Source organism: Procambarus clarkii, chromosome 8 (assembly GCF_040958095.1).
Source record: "Procambarus clarkii isolate CNS0578487 chromosome 8, FALCON_Pclarkii_2.0, whole genome shotgun sequence".
NCBI lineage: Eukaryota > Metazoa > Arthropoda > Malacostraca > Decapoda > Cambaridae > Procambarus > Procambarus clarkii.
In genome coordinates this window covers 40,523,173-40,535,309 of record NC_091157.1, presented here as the reverse complement: position 1 = coordinate 40,535,309, position 12,137 = coordinate 40,523,173, and the positions used below count along the sequence as shown (strand labels likewise).

Genomic DNA, 12,137 nt, shown 5'->3' with positions numbered 1-12,137 from the left:
AAATGAGATTACCCAACAAAAACAAGCTCACTCCTCACATTGAGTTTGAATACTTACATAAGCTTACAGTACATATGTAGGAGGCTCATCTATAAGTACATTTTGGGAATGATTCATGTTTTCTGTGTAGCTGTATCGTTTTATACTTTCTGGATGTGTCAATCATATTATAAGGTAGTTGTGCTCTATGTTATGATTTAAGCACTAAAAAGAGTGTCTTGGAGAAGACTCTTATGCCTAACTGAAGCTATCTTACAGAGATGGCTCCCAACTGCTAGGTTGGATCAGTCATGGAGTTCTGTATGGCCTACTGGGGACAAGAGCCAGAACCTGGACTCCCTCACAGAGGCATAAAGAGCAGGTGACACTCCGCTACCCCAACGGAAAAGCATCCAGGATTGTAAACCAATACAGACCACTGCTGGGTTCAAAAAGACCAAAGCCTCAAAGCTGCCAAATGAACTTCCCCAAACAATGTAAACAAATATTAAATCCCATGCGGCTCTTCTCTCTGACACTCCTGATGAAACTCAAGCTTATCAGGAAGCTGCCACTTTGTTAGTTCATTTTTCCGCACCTTCAACATTCACAGCTTTGTGCCTGGTTGGATGCCCTGGACTTAGTCCATCTTGTTTTTAAAGACCCAAAATCGAAGGTGTTGGTGAATTCCACTTTAGCTCTGTTTGCATGGTTCGATGGACTGATCCACGAGGAGTAAGACCAAAACACTGTGGGGGGAGTTACCGGGGCCTGATGGTAACTAGCCAAACAGAATATCCAAGCACTGGGGATGCTTGCCAAAAGAAATTATTTTGTGTAGGTACAAAATCAGGGCTGCACAGGGTGGTTGCAGCATGATGTTTGGACAAGCCCTTGAAACCCCAGTGCACCTCAACCTAACCAAAGTGAAGATGGTCCCTGTAGGGCAAAGTCTAAGGATGGCTAGCAGTTAAAAGCATGTGGACCTGCCATACCTGATGATGATCCAGAAGCACTACAGCAGTGTGAACAGCCCCACGTCAGTGACAGAAATGACCTGGGCGGGTCGATTTCGGGGAGGGGGGTTGAGGCTTCAGGTTGCCTGGTGGTGATTATTGGTACTAACAGGTTTGAAGTAGTTTTGAGAGTTTCAGTCATTGTTTTGAATTGTTTGGAGAGATGTTTGGCAGTTTTAAGGCTGCCTCTTTGTTTTCTGTGAACTTTGGAATTGCCTGTAGTGCTTCACTGACTTTCTGGATGCTTCCCAGTAGAGTGGCAGAATGTGACCCACTCTCTGTGCCCCTGTGAGGGAGGCCATGTTGTGGCTCTGGTTCCTGGTAGGCCAAACAGAGCTCCTGCAACTCATATGACTTAGTAGCTAAGAGCAAATTCAACACGGTAGTTTCAGGTAGCTACTGGGGACTTCCCCCATAAATTGTGTAGTAAAGGTAGGAGTATAAAATTTATGGGGCTTACCTGAAGAATTCATGGATTGATAAATCTTCATGAAAGGTGCACTTTGAACGATCAACCTCAGGGTTCTTGTTAATATTCGCAGCACTGAGATGCTCACATACCCAGTATGGCAACCGGTTCCTTGTGTCATATGATATAACATAATCCTCCAATGCTCGAACATTAGTCAACCCAGGAAAGCCAAACCTCATAATCTGAAATTAAAGCAGCTTGTTATATAACTGTATGCATTATTTTTGAAGGGTTAACAAAAATTCTAAGTAGTTACTTGTTTTGGAGTGTTGATTTTCTGCCAGGATTCTTTGAGTGGGGCAGATTCTGATCCTAGCTTCCACCAGGCACTAATGTGTATTAAGATTGCTTGTGTGTTCTCAAGGCTTGGTTGCTTTCAAATAGTAGCATTGGCATCTACAGTACTCGTCAAAAGTATGCGCCACCTTGCCCAATGCGGTGTGTACTTATGGCAACTATAGAATGATGGTCTTGTGGGTGAAAAATTGTACACTTTGTTGTTGTTTTAGATTCAGCTACTCAGAACAAAAGTTCAAGGTAGCACGAGCTATGGTGAGCCCGTAGTGGACTAAATTGTACACAGAAGTATGTACTCACCTATTTGTGCTTGCGGGGGTTGAGCTCTGGCTCTTTGGTCCAGCCTATCAACTGTCAATCAACTGGTGTACAGGGTCCTGAGCCTACTAGGCTCTATCATATCTACACTTATAACTGTGTATGGAGTGTGCCTCCACTACATCACTTCCTAATGCATTCCATTTGTCAACCACTCTGACACTAAAAAAGTTCTTTCTAATATCTCTGTGACTCATCTTATCTTGAGGTTATCTTGAGATGATTTTAGGGCTTAGCATCCCCGTGGCCCAGTCCTCAACCAGGCCTCCTTTTTGTTACACCCCCATCCTCAGGAAGGAGTCCGTAGCAGCTGTCTAACTCCCAGATACCAATTTACTGCTAGGTAACAAGGGCACAAGGATAAAGAAACATTTTGCCCATTTGTCTCTGCCTCCACCGGGGATCAAACTCGGAACTTCAGGACTACGAATCCGAAGCGCTGTCCACTCAGCTGTTAGGCGCCCATTTGGGCAAATGTCGGGCGTTCATTTGGGCACTTAATTTCCACCTGTGTCCCCTAGTGCGTGTGCCCCTTGGGTTAAATAGCATGTCCTTATCTACCCTATCAATTCCTTTGATAATCTTGTATGTGGTGATCATGTCCCCCCTAACTCTTCTGTCTTCCAGCGACGTGAGGTTTAACTCCCGTAGTCTTTCCTCATAGCTCATACCTCTCAGCTTGGGCACTAGTCTGGTGGCAAACCTTTGAACCTTCTCCAATTTAGTCTTATGCTTGACTAGATATGGACTCCATACAGGGGCTGCATACTCCATGATTGGTCTGACACATGTGTATACAAAGTTCTGAATGATTCCTTACACCACTTTCTAAATGCCGTTCTTATGTTGGCCAACCTGGTGTATGCCGCTGATGTTATCCTCTTGATATGGGCTTCAGGGAACAGGTCTGGCGTGATATCAACCCCCAAGTCTTTCTCTCTCTCTATCTGACTCTTGAAGAATTTCATCTCCCAAATGATACCTTGTATCCGGTCTCCTGCTCTCTACACCTATCTTCATTACATTACATTTGCTTGGGTTAAACTCCAACAACCACATGTTTGACCATTCCTTCAGTTTGTTGAGGTCTTCTTGAAGTCTCAAGCTGTCCTCCTCTGTCTTAATCCTTCTCATAATTTTGGCGTCGTCAGCAAACATTGAGAGGAATGAGTCTATACCCTCCGGGAGATCATTTACGTATATCAGAAACAGGATAGGACCGAGTACAGAGGACCCTGTGGGACTCCACTGGTGACTTCACATCAATCTGAGGCCTCATCCCTCACTGTAACTCTCCGCTTCTTATTGCTTAGGTACTCCCTTATCCACTGGAGCACCTTACCAGTCACTCCTGCCTGTTTCTCCAGCTTATGCACCAGCCTCTTATGGGGTACTGTGTCAAAGACTTTCCGACAGTCCAAGAAAATGCAGTCCGCCCAGCCTTCTTTTTCTTGCTTAATCTTTGTCACCTGGTCATAGAACTCTATTAAGCCTGAAAGGCAATATTTACCCTCCCTGAACCCATGTTGGCAACTTGTCACGAAGTCCCTTCTCACCAGATGTTTTATTAGGTTTTTTCTCATGATCTTCTCCATTACCTTGCATGGTATACAAGTCAAGGACACTGGCCTATAATTCAGTACCTCTTGTCTGTCACCCTTTTTGTATATTGGGATCACATTAGCCATCTTCCATATTTCTGGTAGGTCTCCCGTCTTCAGTGACCTACTATACACTATGGAGAGTGGCAAGCAGAGTGCCTCTGCACACTCTTTCAATACCCCATGGTGAAATCCCATCTGGACCAAGGTGGGTCCATGTGCTGGGTACAAGATGTCAGTGTGTAATATCTTCCTCGAGCCACACAACTGAGGTGCTTAGTTGCCCCCCAGGAATTCATAGTGAGTGGATGTGTTTTGTGTCTCGCTGTGGCACATGTTTCTGCCAGAGCGAGACATGTTCTTGCCGTGTTTTATCGCCATTACTTGTGGTATTATTTTGTTCTTATGAAACAAAGGAATATGCAAAGAAACAATTGCTGAGATTATTGCTTTAAAGGAAGTAGGCCACCAAAGCAAGGAAATAACCAGCGTTGAATGTAATGAAACGCCATTTTCTGGGTGAGCCCCGGAGGCTCCCTGGAGCTTATCGGGCTAATGTATGTTATGTTAGACCGGGACATTAGCTAAGGAGTTCAGACCTACCAGGGACCAGCGCCAGAACCTGGCCCCTTCAGAGAGGTTTCAGGGAGCAATGGCCCTGGAAAACCCCATATGGTTGGGGGTTTTCCTTATCTGCCATCGACCGGGGTTAGGCACCCAGAAAGGTAGGCGTAACAAAACAAACCCCACATGGTAAGAAACTACAACAAAAACCGAACAGAGAGGTAGAAAACTCCCTACAATCCCAAGGAAACTAGCAAACAAGCAAACATCACACTTTACTGCCGCGCCGATCATCCGCGCAGCCCTCCCCACCCCGGGAGGGGGAGGGGGGAGCCCCGGACCTACCGCCGGCTGCCAAGCTCCAGTTCGGAAGCTAAGCTTCAACCAACGCGAAAAAACCGCCGACCGGTGGGAGGGAGGGTTTCCAGGGAGCCTCCTGGGCTCACCCAGAAAATGGCGTTTCATTACATTCAACGCTGGTTTTCTGTGGGGAGCCCCTACAGCTCCCTGGAGCTTCATACCCAAAGAGAAGGAAAAGAAAGGGCTAACCCGGGAGGCGGCCGCCACAAACTCTGCAACGCAAAGCCAAGACAACCGGTCGCAAACCTGCGACCCAAGGCAACAAGAACGCCCAAGAACAGACGCACATATGGATGGGCGGCCAAAAACCCGTGCTACCCACAAATCCCTGCGCCCGAAATGAGCCCAAGACGTCACCAACACAGCAGCAAAAGCTGCAAACGTCTGAACAGCACGGGCGCAAAGACAGACCGCAGGCTGGAAGAAGGAAAACACTGCGGACGACCTGGGAGACCCAAGCCCTGAAAACAGGGAACGAAGGAACCAGATCAACCACAGCGCATCCCCAGACACGGTACGCCGGCAACAGCAAAAAGCACAACCGGACAACACAGGACGCACCCCCCGGCCAAACCAATCAAGCACCAATACCCCAAGAACCCCTCCGGAAAGCAGCCGTCACGACCGGCGCCAGGACAGAGAAAGGCTGCACACCTATAAAGCTACCACCAGTACCAAAGAGCAGGAAACTGAACCGAAGGGGCTACCACAAACTGAGGGGAAGATAAGAAGGCACCCTGAACAAGGACCAGGATGGCTCAGGCGACGCATGAGCAGGCCGGAGGGGAAACAAAACACGAGAAAACGTAAGAAACGTCATACTGTCTCCAAGACGAAGTGCGCAGGTGGGACACCGTCAACAAAGCCACCTGAACACCATAGAGATGGTGATACCCGCGTCAAAATACCAGACGCGAAGAGCCAAGGAGAAGGCCGAACCAGTCACGGACAGGACCGATTCGGCCTGCTGAAAGAGGCGAAGCCTCAGGAAAAACGCCCCGGGTACGGACACCTATCAAGCAGCGTCTGAAAAGAAGGCCGGGCCGGCCACCAAGGAACCATAAGGACTGTTCTCGTGGGAATGGGCTGCAACCGAGCCAGAACCCGAAGCAACAGCTGGACCGGGAGAAGAGGAACAGGTACCCCCCACCTCGACCAGTCCTGCCGAAAGCCTCCACCGTGAAGTCCTCGCAGGTGGGAAGGGCGCCACAAAATGGGCGACGCCTAGACCACGCCGACCCGAAGACGTCCATGGCCAGGAGTCCATATGCCCGACAGAGCCAACAAAACGAATCGGCGACGACTGGCCAACCCACGAAGAGGAATGAACCGAGACAGCTGTCCGCCAGGATGCAGGACACACCCTGGACACGAACCACACGGTTAGCCAAACCCGTGGTACCGGCAAGAACCACCAGAGAACAGTCCAAACAGAGCTGAATGGTAGAGTACCTAGTGACCCAAACCCTCCGAAGTGCAAACCAGACAGCCAGGAACACCCGAACCGTGCTGTGAGCCCGACTGACAGAGACTCCATCAACCTCGACCGACCTGGTGAGCACTGGTCACAAAGCCCCAGCCGAGAGACGACCCGTCCGTGAACACATCGAGCAAAGGCTCGGGGAGGTGCCAAGGCACGGAACCCCGAAAACCCCAAAGAGGAAGCTGGTGACGCAGCACCAACACAAGATCCCCGGAGGAACCCAAGGAATGCAAGAGGCGGAAGGGGAGTCTCCGCAGGAACCAACCGGCGCCGTAGCCAAACCCGACTCCGCGGGCAGACAAGCACGCCGAAGTGCAGACTCCCGCACAACCGCCCAAGCAACCGCTGAGCAACCCGGGACCCCCTCCTGAACAGCCAAAGGCGGGACCACAGCCGCAGTAACACTTCTGGAGGGAAGACAATGAGGGGCCCAAGAGCCGTAAGCAAGGCCCAGGTCCGAACCCGGGATGGAAACAGATGGAAAAACCTCCAGATCACCAGGAAACCAAACCCGGCCATCTGGAAAGAACCATCCCCTGGCGAGCAGACAAGCGGACTGACTGGGAGCCCACACCAGCCAGTCGTCGAGGTAGGCCAGACACCGAATCTCAGACTCAGACAGGGCACTAAGATCCGGTAAAGATGCAAAGAGTATACGAAGTGCCCATGACAAAATAGGGAAGGCAATAAAAACCTGAAGCCCCACCACCAACAGTGCTAGCCCCAGAAAAACTGGAGAGGAACGTGCCAAGAAGTGACCCGGAGGTCCAGGGCCACCATCCATGCACCCGGCCCTAACAGAATCCGAACAGGAGACAACAGTCCTCCGAGGAGGGCAGAGGATCCAGGGCGCAGACTGAAGAAGTCCAGAAGAACTGCAGACGGGAAAAGCTCATGACTGCAAGGAGCAGACGGGAAGCCCAGAAGGATGGGGCGGATCGACCACGCCCCACGCACCCACGAAGAGGAAATGACGAAGCGCAGGGGAAGAAGCCCACCCCGCCAGCTCTGAACCTCCCCCCCCAAGGGGGAGAAGCCGTCCTCTGACGCCAGTAGAGGCCGGAAGACAACCCAAAGCGCCCACCAACAGCGGGACCAAGCGAGAGGCAACAGAGCAAGCTGCTCCCCCAGCGCCCAGTCAACAGAGAAGGGAACAGAACCCCTTCCGAAAGAAAAAGTACACTACCGAAGTCATGAGGAGAGACTACGGGAATGAAACCACACTTCGCTGGAAGATGAAGTGAGGGGAGACCTGATCACCACAGTCAAGATACCCAAGGGAATCAACAGGGTTGATAAGGACAGGCTATGTAACACAAGGGGCACATGCACTAGGGGACACAGGTGGAAACTGAGTACCCAAAAGAGCCACAGATAGATTTTTTTTTTTTTTTTTTTTTTTTTTTTTTTTTTTTTTTTTTTTTAGTGTCAGAATGGGAACGGGAAAGCACTAGGAAGTAATGTGGTGACTCCACACACAAATAACGAGGCTGACCCCCATACCATGTCACATGGAGACATGACATAGCCCAAGAGGCACAGGAACCTAAACACCTGTTGATAGACGGTTGAGAGGCAGGACCAAGGAGCCAGAGCTCAACCCCCACAAGCACAACTAGGTGAGGACATATATTGTAAAAGCACAAGTCGCCGACTAGTGGCAGAGAGCACTACGCCGGCCAGGCAAAGAAGGCACAAAACTGCATCAAAAGGCCCACCTCGACAGCAAAACCGCAAAGTCCCAGCACAACCACAACATGTGCCAAGACCCAAAAAGATCAGTCTGCAAGCCAGGAAGACCCCAGAACCCCAAAAGGCAGAACCGGGTCACACGAGGAAACAAAGTCCCCTGAACCCACAAAAGGGGGCCCAAGAGGAAGAAACCTCCAGAACGAAACCAAGGAACCCAAGGAACCCAGAATCGAACCAGGGGGAGCCCAAACCACCACATTTGCCAGCGGAGAACACCACTGAAAGGCAAAGCACAGCCCCCAGCAGAACGCCCTGGGAAAACGGTCCCAACAGACCGAAAACCGAGGGGCAAGGTGTGGGAGCAAGCATACCAGCCAGGGGCACTGAGCCTAAACCCACAGGCTCAGACCCAAAATCAACACCCAAACGTTCCCAGAGGAACAGGCAACGGCAAGAAAACACCAGAAAAACAAAGAAACGACAACAGGAGAACAAAAACCCTGACAAAAATTTGAAAACTCACCCGAGACGCTCGCTCGCACACCCAGACGCATGTAAACAAACCGCAACGCCGCCCTGGTGGCCACGCCGTGAAACCGGCAGACGAAAATGGCCGCCAGCAGGGGCTGTGACTGACGCTAAATACACGAAAACACGCCAGCAAATGTGGGAAGCTAGTAGACTAGATGGGCGAAAAACATCGCCCAACAGCAGAAAAACCCCGGAAGGGGCAAAACCGCCCCAGAACTGCTAGCAGGCAACCCCCACAGCCCCGGGAACCAACAACAGAGGCCCCGGGGCAGAGCCGTCCTCCAAGTCCTCAGCCCTTAAAGAAAAGCAAGAGTCCATGGGAAAGGCAACAAGAAAGGGCCGCTGGTAAGACCCAGAAGCCTTGGCAGGAGGCACAGGCTCAAACCTCCGTCCCCAACCCGAACGGGGCAGCCCCCGAAAACCGCCCGAGTCTCTGCCGCAACTAAACCCCGCCCCGACCCCGAAACCCGCAGACGGTCCGGAGCCGGGAACATGGAGAGAAAGGGGCGAGCAGCACCTAACCAAACGGGGCGGCCACGGGGCATTCGAGTGGGAAACCAACCAAGCATGTTGCAGCAACCTAACCTAGCTTGCAACACGGATGCCGCCTGTACTCTGAACAGTAATAACATCAGGAGAGTACTGGAGAACAAGCAGAGAATCACTCGCAAGACTCCGGGTCAAGGTGTCAGTGACCCAACAGGCAGCATGACGGAGGTAAAAATGGCGACTGTCACCCGGAGACACGGGAACAGCAACCAACGATCCCGTACAAGACGGGTTGGAACCCGGAAGACACAATCAATGGTCCCCCGAGCCCAGACAGGCGTTTCCAGGGCCCGTAGGGTAACAACTACAGGAAGCCCGGGCAAGGTGTTGCTAACCGGTTAAGAAACCCAAACATAACAATAGGGTAGATTATAGCACTGAAAACCCCTGAGACGTGTACAATCACGGGGGCCTAGCAGAGGGCCGCCAAACACTACCAGTGGAACTATAACCACCTTAGGCAGACCCCCACCAGTCATGAAAAATGAAAAACAAAAGAAAAACCCCGCAAAAGTACACCGTCTCCAGAGGCAACAGAAACCGGCCGCCGCTTAGGTGGCAGGCTGCCCAACACCTTGACGCCCTAACCAGCACAATACCAATCCCTACCCAGGGCCAAACAAGGGCCCCAAGCCCCAGCTGGCCCCAAGGGCAAGGCAAATGCCGAGCAGCAAGAACCTCTATGGGAATGGTTCCCGAACGCCCCAGGGAAGATAACCCTGTTACGCAAGGGCAGTACTCACAGGGCGCTTAGGGAAGTCAGCCACTAAGCACATGCAGCCCCGGCACTGATGAAGTACTCCTGGCCACCGCATAGGAAACTGAGGCCAGAGAAGTGTCAATCCCGGTTGACATTAGCGAACGAACTGAAGCTTGGCAGCCGGCGCGGTAGGTCCGGGGCTCCCCCCTCCCCCTCCCGGGGTGGGGAGGGCTGCGCAGACGATCGGCGCGGCAGTAAAGTGTGATGTTTGCTTGTTTGCTAGTTTCCTTGGGATTGTAGGGAGTTTTCTACCTCTCTGTTCGGTTTTTGTTGTAGTTTCTTACCATGTGGGGTTTGTTTTGTTACGCCTACCTTTCTGGGTGCCTAACCCCGGTCGATGGCAGATAAGGAAAACCCCCAACCATATGGGGTTTTCCAGGGCCATTGCTCCCTGAAACCTCTCTGAAGGGGCCAGGTTCTGGCGCTGGTCCCTGGTAGGTCTGAACTCCTTAGCTAATGTCCCTGTCTAACATAACATACATTAGCCCGATAAGCTCCAGGGAGCCGTAGGGGCTCCCCACAGAAAAGTTCATTGTTGGGTGTAGCCAAGTTGTCACGAGGAAGTATTGTGTGCGCTTTCTAGGGTGAAACAATGGTAACTCACCATCATAGAAACATTGGTCTGGCCATCCCAGTTAGACTTCTTAATGTCTATCTTTGCAGTAACGTGAAGGGTACTCTCCAATCACTCCTTGAAAACATTTTCCTGGAACAACTAGACTAATGTTTTTGTGATTGAGTATCACTAGTGTTTCCCTTTCAGAAGCACTCACAATACTTCCTCATGTTGACTTGGCTACATGCCACAATTAACATATTTCCATACTTTGATAGAATGCTTCCTTTAACCCTTAAAGTGCGCATCACTTCATATGAAGTGTAAATCGTTTTACCAGTCAACTGCGCTTCACTTCATATGAAGTGTATGGGTACCGCGCACGATTTGAATGGCCCGCGGTGTAGCTGGGGGTCCCATACGCTGCCCAGGGGCTCTAGTAAACAGCGGCCATTTTGAAAAAAAATCCAGCTCACGCTCCGATGGCATGGGAGGCCTCAGTTTAGCGAGAGTCACCATGGCGAGCGCACGGTCAAACGCCTCACGGGCACGCACCACTCAGTCCCTCACCCCAGAGCAAATAGCCCACGAATTATTCTCTGAAGGTGAAGAAAGTGTGTTTGACGATTCAGACAACGATGAGGATTATACACAGTTGTCGGGAGATTGTAGCAGCAGCAGTGAAAGTGAGAATGACCGCCATGCCATGGCGAGGCCTATACGCTCTCCCATGCCTCCTCGCCCATTTTCTACCCCAATTCTACCACGACCTCACAGTTCCTGTGGATATTTTCTGTTTGAGGGTGACGAGTCAGAGGGAGGTGACTCCTTTTCTGGGTTTAGTGACTCAGATCAAAGTTTTATTGAGCCTGTGGCTGGTACCAGTGGTGTAACTGGGCGAGAAATTGTCGCGTCAGCAGCATCTCGCCCAGCCAAGCGCCACCGCATGGCACCACATGAGGGACCAAGACCCTCGTGTTCACGTGCATCCACCTCACGTGCATCCACCTCACGTGCACATAGCCGCCGTGCTTCTCGCAGACGGTATTCAGCTCCTGGTCGCCGGTATGCATCGCTTCCTCGCCGTCTTTCCTCTGCATCTCGCAGGACGCCTGGTGTACTTGAGTGGAGTGATGGTGACGATTTTATTCCTAATATTCCTCACTTTGACGATAAAGATGTAGGGATTACAAACCTTTTCCCTAATCAAGGTGAGGACATGGCTGAGATGGAATATTTTACAGCATTCTATGATGAACCACTCATGGAATACATTGTACACCAAACGAACCTGCATGCTGCTTACCTGATTGAGAGGGAAATCACAGAATTTTCACGACTGCAGCGTTGGAAAAATACCACAGTGGCGGAAATGTATGTGTTTTTGGCACTCTGTTTGTTGATGAAGCACTGTCACAAACATGCAATAAATGACTATTGGAGCAAGGACAAGACAATACCAACACCTTTATTCGGGAAATATATGTCACGAGACAGGTTTCAGATACTCCTCAGGTGTCTACATTTTGGAAGTGTTCAGGACCGAACACCTGATGATAGACTGTGGCGAGTGAGGCACTACATGAACGATGTTATTGGAAAATTCAGAGATTTTTACGTACCAGCACAGAAGCTGGTGGTTGATGAATCTCTCATACTTTTCAAGGGACGTGTTCCATTCAAACAGTACATTCCCTCAAAACGAAACCGATTTGGCCTGAAATTTTTTGTTCTTTGTGATTGTGAGACAGGATACGTGTTACACATGATTCTGTACTCGGCTAGTGATGTAGACATTCCCGGTAACGACGAACATGGATTCTCGGGGAGTGTAGTGAAGACCATCATGGCTCCGTGGATGAACAAGGGACACATTTTATACACAGATAATTACTATACAAGTCCCTTGCTAGCTCGGTTCTTGCTAGAAAATAGAACCGGATTGGTTGGTACAGTAAA

General features: G+C 50.5%; 1 protein-coding gene across 1 annotated transcript in view; it reads right to left on the bottom strand.

Annotated features, from left to right (window-relative positions):
- The window catches only part of EndoG (Endonuclease G), a 67,135-nt gene that overhangs the window by 32,094 nt on the left and 22,904 nt on the right, over positions 1-12,137 (bottom strand). The window contains exon 3 of the mRNA XM_045744978.2: positions 1,456-1,649. Coding sequence (XP_045600934.2) covers positions 1,456-1,649 — 194 coding nt within the window. The remainder of the gene's footprint in view (positions 1-1,455; positions 1,650-12,137) is intronic.